This window comes from Centropristis striata, chromosome 12, assembly GCF_030273125.1.
Source record: "Centropristis striata isolate RG_2023a ecotype Rhode Island chromosome 12, C.striata_1.0, whole genome shotgun sequence".
Taxonomy (NCBI): Eukaryota; Metazoa; Chordata; class Actinopteri; order Perciformes; family Serranidae; genus Centropristis; species Centropristis striata.
In genome coordinates, this window is record NC_081528.1 from 11,688,836 (window position 1) to 11,702,021 (window position 13,186).

Consider the following 13,186-nt stretch of genomic DNA (forward strand, 5'->3'; position numbering starts at 1 on the left):
TCAGTGTTACCATATGTGCAGAAAGAGCAGATCACCCTGTAAAGACATGTGTTGTTCCTTAAAGATGGATAGACTTGAATGGTGGAGTCACTCATGTTTCCAATTGATGGGCTAAGAGTCATAATTGAACCACTCGTTGTTAGAAGTGGAGATACCTCAAGGCCTCTTTTGGACCTTGATCTGTCAGTCTTTCAGACCACATAAAAATGGAAGAAGTCTATTCATAGAAAGGGAGGTTTTCACAAGTTCAAACTGTGACGTTTGTTTCCACTGAGAGCTGCAGCTGCAATCACATGAATTTCTTCAGAACTAAGGGAAGGCTTTACAGTTTAGATCTGGTTGGAAAATATATACATTGAGTCATGAATTCAGGTCATAGATTGTGTATGCATGCATCCAAAGGGAGGGGAATTCCAGTAGCACATGTGCTGAACATCTTGGAGAGGAATTTTTAGAGACCTTGGGTGAATCAAGGCTGCAGGTATCCATTACCTGCAGATTCCAAATGTTAAATTAGGGTAAACATTAGTAAAAAGCTGCTTAATGAAGATGGATTGACTAGTATGCTGACGGTACATCTATGGGATTTATCCTCATTTGTGTTTTCTGTATATTCTCTGGGGATCACACAGGACGATTTTGCAGAGGAATGTAAGATGGCAAGCGGGAAAAGTCCTTGAGCGATGCACTTCTGCAGCTCCAGGTGTTGCCACTGACATTAAAGAGATAACAATGTGTTTCAAATGTGATACAGACAGACACAGTGGCATCCTAAGTGAATTCTTCCGAACTGTAGGCTAGAATTTAGTCAGCAGGAGATGCACAAGACAAATTTTGTGATGATTTATGTTAGTTGCTTTGTTTCATAAAAACAGGCCATCAACCAGCTTGGGGTTGATTTATGTTCAGCCGCTGGAATGCAGCGCATATAATAACACTGGAACAGCACTTTTTTTTTGTGAGTCTATATGATGTAACAGCTTCAGGGAAAATTCAAGTGATATATTTATTCAGAAATTTAAAATTCCCAATCAGACTCCTTAATCAACCATTTTTCTGCCCAATTTATTTTTTAATCTCTTCTCTTCCATTTCACTATTTTTCTTTTCTTTTTAACACATATCATTTAGAAAGTTAATAGTACATATCCTAGACACTGTTCTAAGTATATGCTTCATCAGAAGTGCAGCAATACTACTAGATGGCTGTGTAATCACAGTGAAGGTTAATAACATTTAAATGGGAAAATTTAGTAAGTCATTTGCCGTTAAATAAATCTCTGTGTTTGGTACAAATTGAATCTCGTATGAATCATTATTTAGTTTTCCAGTAATCATAGCAAAACACATAGAAAATAAATCCCCCTGTAATTTAAATTAGTTCATCTTTCACCTTCATTATGTCTCTAAATTATGAAAAGAAACTGTACTCCCCTTGACACCATCTCCTGAATAATAATAGTCATAACTGTTTCTGAAATGGCTGGTTTTCTTTTCTAAATAGAGAATATTGAATGTTAATTATGCAATTCGGCCTGTTGCAAACCTGAACTTGCCAACAAATTAGCTGCAGAATCAACTCTTCATGACACCGTTAATAACTCCTTCATTCCTCCCGTCTCCTCCTCTCAACAGGCCGCGGCAGTGACTCAGAGTCCGACGGTGCCCCCCACAGGAAGATGCCAGACATCCGTAAAGATGACATGTCGGCGCGGCGGACGTCTGTCAGCGAGCTACGAACCGCCATGCCCTTCAACCAGTACCTGCCCAACAAGAGCAACCAGAGTGGATATGTGCCCACGCCACTTCGCAAGAAGAAGAATGACAAAGAAGATGGGTCACGCAAGAGTTGGAGTACTGCTACGTCTCCTGTAGGGGGAGACAGACCACTCAGGTGAGTCCGTTGTAGTTATTAGAAGGGAAAAAAATACTGTTGCATAATACAGAGGAAATGCTGGCATGTCATTTATTTTAGGTAGTTTAGATATTTAAATGCAATATAAGTGTATTTCTACAACAAGCAGAGTTTTAATCTGATAATTAAAGTTTAAATCAAATCAAAAGTATACACAGTATTGTTATTAAGCAGTGTAAAGGACCACTAATTGAATTTGAAGTATTTCTGGTATAAGAAAACTTTTCACATACATGCTTAGAATATTCAAGGTTTGAAGGTGAATAATGCATTAAAAAGCCCACCCTTGTGTTCACAGAATAGAGCATTTTCCTTGAGTTCGGTATAAACCATGGTGGACTGGACTAAATATTTTTAGAGCCCAAGCACTGACTCAGTCAGTGCTTGGGCTCTAAAAATCTGTGTCTTCTTTTTATTATTTTATAACTTTGGAGGAAAAAATGAGGTGCTTGGGCTACTTGAAAACAAATGAAATTTGGCAAAGTTGTCAGGCTTGGCGAAAATTGTGATCTGATATGGGTTTCAGCAATGGGTGTGGCAAATTGTCTCTGTAGCGCCCCCTACATTATTTCCTGAGCTCCAAGATTAAGGAGTGTATGGTGCTTCACTTGGCGGCCCAGTGAAATCCAATGTAACGCCATGACATAAGAACCTGCTGTTGCTCCACTACACATGTTCAGATCTTTTCCAAACTTCTCAGGTTTGATACAAATCATGGCCTGAAGATATCTGCAGGACCATTTTAAATAATAGTCATAGCGCCTCCTGCTGGCAACAGGAAGTGACATGTTTTATACTGTGATGTCCTGCTCCGTAGTGGTTGAACAGATCCACCTCAAATCAGGTCAGCAGAGACTTAACACCTTCATGATGCTAGATCGTGAAGCTTTTGTCTTTTTACTGCATGCTGTTGCCGTGGTGACCATCCACGCCGTGAAACAGGAAGTTGTTGTAAGTTATGATTCACAAGGGTCCATGCCTGAATACATCCCTATCTCAACATGCAGCCAAAGTCATAGTGCCCCCTACTGACAACAGGAAATCAGCCTCATACTACAAACTTCATCCGATTTACATGACATTTTCAATATCTGAAACCGCTGCAGTGCCTGCCGGCCAGCTCCCCAACATGCGTGGGCCCGTTCACTGCTGCTTGCAGCCCTAGTTACATTTAATATTTGATTGGTGGTGCAGCTGAGTTTAAGTATGAGATGTTTGATTTGAAAAAAGGCTGGACCAATATAGTGCTGAGCCATTCGAGGTTGTGAATGCTGCTGGATGCGGTCAGGAGAAGTGTAATTGCATATTAAATTGGTAATTTGGGGGACAGGTTGCACAACCATGACCTTGTTTTAGCTTCTTATGGATTTGCTGTAGATAAATCCTTTAAAATTAAAGGTTGTCTTAAATTTTCCGGCAGAGGACTCCTCTAGTCCTTGTCTTCTTCTTGCATGCTCTGTGAGTTTACTTTAGCATGAGAAATTCTGGACACAAAAAATAATAATTATGTCTACCAAATATTATCTTATCATTATTGTTACCTTTTCTGGGTTAATTCTGTCTTTAATAAGTTAGCCTTAGAGAGCATATTTCTCTGTTCTGTACTGTACGTATGGGAGTGGCTGATGGAGGCCAGATGTGTGTTTTCATTGGTTCTGACTCTGATTGAAGTGAAAGTGTGAAATCTGATGCATAGACCAGGCAGATTAAAGTCTGATGGTCTTATTGGCATTTATTGGTTTGGCATGTCGAGGGCGCTTGGATCACATTTTTATTCTCTTAAGCATGTCATTGTCTGTGGCTCTCACTGTAGAAGTTTCACATTTCTGCTGCTTTAGTGGATTCAATAATGTGCTTTGATCCGTTTCAGTATCAATATGTGCAGTGTTAGTGGTGTGTAGTTTGTGTAGGCCTAGTGTCAGAGTGTGTCAGGATTTGACAGGAAGTATTTTTTAAATATAATGTTGGGGTTTGTATGTAGCATTAATTAGCTGTAGCAGCAGCACAAGATCGAAGATTTTTATTTTTTTATAAGCAAAATATCTTCAATCTAATTAGTGTGTTATATTTCCCAAATGCTGTGATTGGATGCATATATTATAGGGTAGTGTGTACTGTGTGTATGGGTGTGTTGTTCCTGTGTGTATCACTCAGTGCATGCTGTAAGGCCCTGTATATACATGTATGCAGTTGTTTTTTTTAAACAGATATTTTCTTTAATGTTTTGATTATTGGCCCACACATAACTGTAGACCAGTGTTTTCAAAATAATCTTCAGCTTTCAAAAATCCCTTTTAACACATTTTGGTTAAAAGAGATTTTTTTTTTTTTTTTTAATCAATGGGTATCAAATATCAAAGTGGTGTATATCATCTGAAAGCTGGAAACCCGAATATTTATGCCAGGTGCAGCTAAGCACTGTGTGTCAAGTTGTTCTAGTCCCCACAGAACCCATATTCATTCAGATATATCTTTCCAAAAGGATATCATGACATCTTTGGTACTAATGGATTCCTCTGGTCATCTTGTATCTTGTAAAGTATAAATTCTTTACTGTAGCCCACAAGAGCCTCTAAAAATGAAAAGTCTTAGCAGGCCATTGGTATACTAAGGGGTTAAATGGAGGGGTAAAATATCTGTTTCCACAAATATCCACATCGGTGTCGACAGTGGCCTTAATCTGTCCGTCATCCCCATGTCAACTTCTTGCATCATGTTATATCAAACGCATGTATTCATTCATTTTGCATTACTGTTGTTTTTTTTCTCCATCTCCTTCCTTTGCATTGGTCATATGTTTTCCCTTTTGCCTCCCTTTACCTCTCGTGTGTGAACCTACTTTTCCCTCCCCACATTCATGGGCTCTGTGTCTCATGTCCATCATGTTGTGGTCATTGTTGATGATTTTGTTTAATTACGTTGTCCTTTCCTGTTTTGTTATGTGTGAATGGGTGATGTAACAGTCCAAATGAGATCCTTAGCTTAGACGACCCACCTGGAGAGTCCCCCAGCCCGTCCCCCATCCCTTTCCCCGAACCCCAGATACAGATTCAGAAGGAGAGCCAGACTAAAAAGGACGAGGAGGAAGGGGAGCAGACTGCCTCCACACCTTACATTGTGATTGATGCAGCAGGCTCGAGGAGGAGCAGTGAGCCTCTGCCCCGTAGCCTCCCCCAGCCCAATGCAGAGCCCCCCATGGAGACCATGACTCACCTGATGGTCACCTCAGAGCAAAGGTCTTCATCATGATTTTTGTCTTTATGACCCAAAATCAGCAGCCCCTTTCTATCGGCACGTTTCTGATTCATACTGTGGTTCTGATTAATAGCTCCTTCTTATCCACAAAATCTAGAAGATACGATTAATAGAATTTAAAGAATTATTCCTTGATTTATTTTTCTAATGATAGATTGTTGATATTGATGATTTTTTACATGTCTTTAATCTCTTAAAACCAAGCTTAAGCTTTATATACGTACCATACCTACCTACTCGTCCTACCATACCTAATTTGTTTTATACATATTCTATAGTGTTGAAGAGGTTCAGGGACACTACGCAAACGAAATGCACCTAAGCTCCCATAAGACTAGGTCTAGATATCTGGAATTGTATACAGGTTTACTTTACAAGATGGTTCTTGTGGGAACTAAAAGGGAACTCCACCGTTTTTACACATCAAAGTCTGTTTACAGGTTTTGGGAGTACTACTGTATATGTGAAAAAAGTAATTTTGTGGCTCCAGAGGGAGCTTTGTGAAGTCTTATAAACTGCCTCAAGTGATGTCACTCAGTTTGAAGTATGAAAATTCACTTTGCAGAACTCTCTGGAACAAAAATATATACAATGAAAAATCTGCAGATAATTATTTTAATGCTGAACATCAATTAAGTCAGCAGTAGTTCTTATTTGAACAGAACTTCTGTTTTGTTAACCATGCAGATGATTTCAGTTGCATCGGCTGGAAATATCTTCCATTTTTACTCCTGCCTGCACCACAACACAACAAAGGTTTCACTAAAGCACTGAAAAGTTTACAAAAATCTCAGCAGCTTCACGTCTGTCCAAAAACAATGTCTCAGTTACTCAGGGTAATCCACATTCTTCACTGTGAGAGGCTTTCATCTGTGGACTTTTGCTTGGGTAGAAAATACTTTCAATTTTCACAGCTGTTGTTTCCATCCAGCCCTCTTCTTTTTTGGCCCTACTATTACCAGATCATTGTTTCCAGTGAATTTCTTATTCAGAGCAACATAACAGTGAGTCAGCAAGAGGTTCAGAGTTCAATAATGCCAAGTTACATGGAGAACCTACTGTTGTAATACAGGTTCTTTACCCAGCAGGCCAGCCAGAGGTCAAACATTTTGTACTGGGTGTCAAGTAACAAGGTGAGGATTATGAGCCGTCAGTACACAATGCTGTTGTATATTTTACAGTGCAGAAGTCCACTATGAGACGTGATCACAATGTTTCTCTCTTGAAAAATGTCAGTTTAGGTCTCTGTTGTTATTTCACAATCCAGCCCTATCCGGTGTTATTTCCTGGTCCAGCAGACGATTCATTCACAGTCGTGCTGGAGAGTTATTAGAGTCACACCCCCATTTTCCAGCTCTTTCTGGCACAGATGTTATGGCATTGATTTGATTGTCAGCATTTCAAGGGAGTGAAAAGAATTCTCAAAGGAAATCTGACTTGTGTAAAGCTGCATTCCAAGGAAATAGGGGGATTTCTAAGATGTTTTTGTTTCAGCTTCTTTAGTTGGTAACAGCTTGCATTTTTCAAGAAGAGAACTGAAACTTGACTTTGTGCATTTTGATTTTGCCAGGAGGTAATTATTCTAAAAAGAGTTTAATGCCATCAACATAACCTTGATCTTGGCCCCTTCTTAAAGATGTGTTGACACATCTAAATTAAAATTGCTCGACCTTTCTCATCAACATCTAGGAACAAAACTGCACGCACCTTCCAATACAAACCCATGCATACCACCAGCAGGTACACACAAACATGGAGTGTGTGGTGTTCACACACCAGCAGGGAACATGAGCGTGCGACCCACCCTCAGGATGTAGGGAAATGAGGCTTTCTTCCTTCCCTGACCCCGAGCAGGCTGGAACTGAAGCCGGGCCCTTTCACAGTCTTTCTCCTGCTGCTATGTATCCTGGGAATTTATTGCCTCTCAGAAAGTAGCTGTTCATCACAGGATGACACACAACAGAGTTTTTCAGTGAATTTTGCTTTGGCTTTGTGACTCCAATTTGTTTTCACACTGAGTCTGCTCGGAAGGGATTTGTGACCTTGCTATGTTATTTTCTCAGATTTATGTGTCCTAAAACTTCCATTTAGGCTCCAGAGGAATGCTGTCTGATGATATAGGATGATAACCAGGCAGCAGTAGGTTTTAGTTTGCTTTGCTTTCTGCAGTACTCCAGCTCGCTCGTGCTCAGAGGAATTCTTCCACCATACGACGACTCTTGCAGCAAACGCTGCAGCAAGCCCCGTGGATGCAACAAGCCCCGTCATGACCTCCGGGAAACATCCACCTGTGACGGAGGAAGAGGAGGCAGCTGTGAGGAAGAGAGCCGAAGGTGTCCCTGTAGTCGCAGATGCAGATCGGGATGAGAAGCGGGCTCGCCAAACGCTGACTTCTCCCAAACACGTCAGCAGCCCGAGTCCTCCCAACTTCCTTCCTGTGCCCCCCGCTGCTGTGGCAACAACAACAACAACAACAGCAGCAACAACTGATACAGGCCGACGGAAGGGAAGAGCGCTGAGTGAAAGTGACGACCCACAGGGAGGAAACTCTTGGTTGGACAGCAGTCTTCCAGCAACGTGAGCCCCATCCAGCAACTACACTACATTTTAAGAATATCTACTGCATTGAACTAAAACTACATAATTCAACTTTAAAATCTAAGGATCTACTTTTCCATTAATGCTCAAACTCAGCATGTGACCTCAACCTCAGACCGCAAAGCTCCTATCTGGATGACTTTATTACCTAAAGATCGCATGGCCTTTTTTACATGGATGCAAATTTATATTGTTGTTATTGTACAGAAAATGCATGGAAACTCTGAAAAATATGTTATGTTTTTTTAATTTCCTTGCCTTTTTTCTGTCAAGAAATTTGGAAAAGAAATGTTTAGAATGTGGCCTTGATTAACTAAGCATGACCTTAGTTGGCAGCTTTTTATTTCTTTAGAAGACCCAATTAGGGAATAACAGCAATGGAAACAGCATTGTATTTGATTAAATACAATCTTAAATACAAGCCCCACTGTATCGCAGGCTGACATCCCCCTTCAAAAAACATATGGCAGATCGCCATCAGACAACAATCTATCTGGTCTTGATTTAGCCCTTAATTTAGTCTCCTTGTTCTTTTGTGGCGATAAACCACAGGCCACACTCTCTCACACCCCTTCAACATCACAGAGGAAGCTCCATAAAAGCAGACTGTGAAGACCTTTGTGGTTGAGGCCAAACCTACAAGTGGTGGTCACAGACAGAAAAAGAGCCACATCCTTGATGTCGCTCTTGTGCTGTCTAATAAAACATGCATGTGCTTTTTTTAATAGTTAAGTGTCAGCTGCATTCTAAGATCATTGCCATATGTATCTTGTTGTATGCTAGCAGTGTTTTGGTTTGCAGGGATGCAGTCAACTTGTCTTCTGTTCTGTTCTGGCTGTGTTATGGATAAGACTGCCCCCTTGTGCTTGGTTTTAGGATCATCATTAAACCCAGAAACTGACAGATACATCTGTGTATAGATACAAAACCAGCACACTTGTTTAAAACATTATAACTGAACCATTCTGTATTCAATCTGTCATAATTAACTCATTGTCAGCCGTGATCACAACAATGTGTTCTTGTATTCATTTGTGATTGTGCTCTCTCTCCATGCTCTCTGCCTTCTGCAGATTCAGCCGCACACATAGTGCGTCAGATGACCCACAGTAAGTTGTCCATTTACCACTCAGCTGTCTGGCTCAGCACTGCTCTGCACTACAAAACAAAGCCCGCTCAATAACTCATTCAATCATTCACTGAGCGTAGTGAGTGTTCAAATTGGATTTTTCTTTGTGCAAGTGGGAAAATCTGCCACCAGTTAAAGCCATTGACAATGATGTCACATTCTGACAGAAGTTATGTCATTTTTGTTTGATTGAATGTCACATGAGAAAAAAAATGTGCCAGTTTTTAATATCTTTTGTTTATAAAAAAAAAGTTCAACATCTTCAAAACCTCTCGTGATACTTTAATTCTCTAATGAATGACATTAATTAGTGCTTTAATTTTTATTAGCAGCTCTGGCACAGATCATTTTTTATCTACATTTTTAATTTAATTAAATCAATTTATTTATAAAACCTCACTGAAAAGTGAAATAACTGGGCAAAGATGGTTTCATACAGATTTACGTTTTCATGGAATTGTAAATGGGAGTGAGTGTGGTCAGTTCAGGCTGATGCATCACTACGTTTCTTGCAAAATTATGGTTTTTGATTCAGGGCAACTCTTAACATGCAAAGTTTCCTTTGCATGGAAAACAAACATGCCCTTAAATTAAGCAGATTTCCCAACTTGCATTACTTAAATTATAAATAATAAGTTAAATGGCTTTTCAAGGTGGACATTTTTGACAGTCTGCTTTAACAGTGTCAAACAATGTCCCTTGCCCTTACACCTGATTTGAAATGATTAGGACATGCTTTTGCCCTTTTTACTGGCAATAATGCATTCCTCTCAGATTTATTCAGAGTGCCTGCAGTAGTGTCTGTGGAGAGGACTTAATAAACTGTGCTGCTTCGACATCATCTTAGTGCTTCTGCCAGCTGCATGTGTCATGTAATGCAACCATTTAATCCACCCTTCCACATCACATCATCATAATCATCACAAAAACAAGCATCATTGTAATTTCCTTTGCTAGTGTAAAAAGTGCAGCTTTTAATGAAGCAGAAGAGATGATTCATCACCAGGAGATGACTCATATGCTTTGTTTCAAAGTTTTGATTAAAAAGGAGCAGTTATTTAGCATTGCACACATCCAACTGATGAAAACTTTTAAAATAAAATGTGTCAGTCATCTCTCAATTGAAAACACTCTTCTGCTACAAGTTTCTTTTGGTCCACCTACAACCTTTTGGCAAAGCATTAGGCTTAAGACAAAAACAGTTATCACACATGATTGAGCAGAAAAGGATTTAAGCAATGATACAATGATTTTACTCGTTCCAATTATGTGATGAGCTGCATGCTCCTAACAAAAAGGCTGCACTTTACTGTCTTGTCTGTAACCTAAAGATGGATGCTTTAACATTACTCACTGAACAAATGTAAAGTAGCATAAACTCACTGTAACAAATCTTTGACTGTATGAAGACTAAACTGGTTGTTGAATCTCATACACTCACATCAGAATGTTATTTACAAACATGGGTATCTGCACCTGAAGCTGATATCTTCAAAGGTCTCACTAAATTGCATCTTGACATCCTTAATGTGATTCATTTCCTGTTGAAACGGATGTTGGAAAGGGACACGATTATTCAAAAGAACAAATGAGGAAAATTAGTCAATATCTCGTTTAGAACAACAATTACAAATGTATTGGTTCTAAAATCTTATTTATGTCTGTAGGATCAGCATGAGCTTACCTTTGAAGATGAACAGTTTTTCATTCATGTGTTCCTTTTAAAGATGCAGCTTATTTTGTTATCTGCACTGAACCATCAGTTATATGATATTTTGTTTCTAATAATGTATTGGTACAAAATCTTTTTTGTGGATGATGTATTTTCTTTGATACTACTGTATGCATAGATGGTTGAAATGTTGCCTTTTCAGCCATTACTCAGTCTTGGAAAAGGTTAAGTTTAAAGGTTAATGTTTTTATGTGTTCCACGAGTGTATAAAATGGATAAAGATTGCAACATACTGTACTTAAAGTAAAGTGCATGGAGGGAAATGTATGGAATCACAAGTAGAATAACTAAAAAACAGATGACACATCAGTGCATGTTTTCATGATCCATATTCTCTGTCTCTGTCTCTGTCTCTCTCTCTCTCCCCCTCTCCTTAGGAGTGTGAGTATGATCGACATGCGTGGTGAGGAGGAAGCCATCTTGCAGCCTCACAGTCAGGTGCGTCATGAACTGATGCACAACCAGTACAACAGGATGAAGGAAGAGGACGGTCACTGGCAGGATGTGAGTTTTCTGACTTTGTGTTACAATTCTTATTTCTCTTAATCTGAGTGCATCCATTGATTCGTTTTGGTTTAAGATTATTTTCTTATATTTTATGTACGATTGAGATTACTTCTTTGCTACTGAATTTCATCATCACAGTTTGTGTTTCTTGTCTCCATCGTGTCAGGAGTTTATCATTTATATGTAATGAGCTTGGTGCCTGCAGGCCGAAGCACAAACTCCAGTATCTTTTTGCTGTGCCCCAGTTAAGCAACTTAAATCAGTTTTTCTAGGACCACAGCAGTGCTTCAGCTCTCACAACGCCACCGAGCCAAGCCCTCTCGTCTTGTTTCACTTGGAACTGAAACACTTGCGATCTGTTTGTGTGTCAGGACCTGGCCCGATGGAAAAATCGGAGGAGGAGTATCTCCCAGGACCTAATCAAGAAGGAGGAGGAGAGGAAGATGATGGAGCAGTTGATGACAGGAGGCAGCTGTATGTCCTATAGGAGGAGAAGTATCAAGACCTACAGAGAGATAGTGGAGGACAAGTAGGTGAAATGCACTCAAACACAATTCTACAATGTCTTTTAGCAGACGCTTTTATCCAAAGCGACGTATAAATGAGAGTAATACAACACAAGCAAGGATGAAGTCAAGAAACATAGCAAGAGTAAGTGCCGTGAGTTCAGTTCGAGTCCTTTAGGACACAAGTGCTTTATAGGTCGCAAGAGCGGTCAGTGCGATACTTGTCATAGTCGTCAGTGTAGATCAAGAGTGATGTGTTCACACAATGTTTATTTTGTATTCAGCTAAAACAACAAAGCTTTATGTACAAAACAATACTAGTGTTAAGGAAAACTAGGCCTTTCTAGAAGAAGATCTTTTAATCTTTACTCTGATTCCTGCTTGTGGGTGCAAAGGTGACAGCAACTCCACCTGGAGTTCTTCTAAGTAGGTCTCCAACAGATAAAAAAAACAGTGAGGCAGAGCAGGTCAGCTTAATTGATAGTGAAGGAGAGGAAATGAATGTCCTAGTACTACAGTTTTCAAGTTTGAATGTCAGTCCGATTGATAATGAAAATGAAAGGACACATCAATTTGAAACATCCAGTCTGTCTCAGAGCAAAATGAAGGAATTAATGTGAAATAGCTCAAAGATTATTTTAAAAATTGTGAACTTTCCAACAGGGAACGTCGTGAGGAGGAGCTGCGAGATGCGTACAGGAGAGCCAGATCCCCAGAAGAGGCATCGGTCATCCTCCAACGTTACGCCCAGCGTTTCTCCATCAGTGAAACAGTCCTGGAGCGCCTACAGTTGCCAAAGATCCTGGACCGCAGCATATCTGCTGATCCGTCCTTTCCGTGCTCAGCCTTCCCTCTCTCCCTCTCCTTATCTTCCTCCCCAACAACCCCAGACCCCTTCGACATAGACCCCAATGGGCCCATGAGGTATCTGCGGCAGCAGTCCGCCCCGGCTCCAAAGTTCACATCTACACTGGAGGCACGAATCGAGGAGTTTCCTAAAGACTCCTCACACCAGCGGCCTCAGATTCGCTCGCGCTCGTCTGAGCCGCCATCCAACCGGAACCTGTCGCCTAAACCAGTGCCTTTGCTGATGCCCAAGCCTTACTTCCAGTCCAGATCCACAGCACCTGAACCCTGGCCAAGCAAGGTGAGACTGACTCAGCAGCACTTTTCATTAGCTCAACAGATCACTTCCCAACAATAAGATGCTTTACAGCTTTACAGAATCCTCCAAATATCATGTGTGTTATTGGCTTTTAAAGTGTCTGGTTGTCACAGTAAAATCTGCCCACTACACCCCACAGTGTCAACTCTAATTTGGTTCCTCATTGGTGATGACAACCATCTTGTACATGCACAAAATGATTGAGACTTGGTTAGTGCAACCACAACAGCCCTGCAGTGGGCAAGGCTGAGGTCTTGACCACTTTACATGTGGTTACTTCCCAGTTTTGGCTGCCCTCAGAGGCTGGTGGGTAAATTCCCCTCCAGCTCTCTTGGCAGCTACATTAGAATGCCACATAACGGCCATGGTGATGAGCCGTC

General features: G+C 40.4%; 1 protein-coding gene across 1 annotated transcript in view; it reads left to right on the forward strand.

Annotated features, from left to right (window-relative positions):
- Positions 1–13,186, forward strand: part of LOC131981544 (LIM and calponin homology domains-containing protein 1-like) — a 91,490-nt gene that overhangs the window by 63,267 nt on the left and 15,037 nt on the right. Inside the window, exons 9-14 of the mRNA XM_059345877.1 lie at positions 1,635–1,893; positions 7,339–7,746; positions 8,841–8,876; positions 11,006–11,132; positions 11,507–11,664; positions 12,305–12,788. Of these exons, the coding sequence (XP_059201860.1) occupies positions 1,635–1,893; positions 7,339–7,746; positions 8,841–8,876; positions 11,006–11,132; positions 11,507–11,664; positions 12,305–12,788 (1,472 nt within the window). The remainder of the gene's footprint in view (positions 1–1,634; positions 1,894–7,338; positions 7,747–8,840; positions 8,877–11,005; positions 11,133–11,506; positions 11,665–12,304; positions 12,789–13,186) is intronic.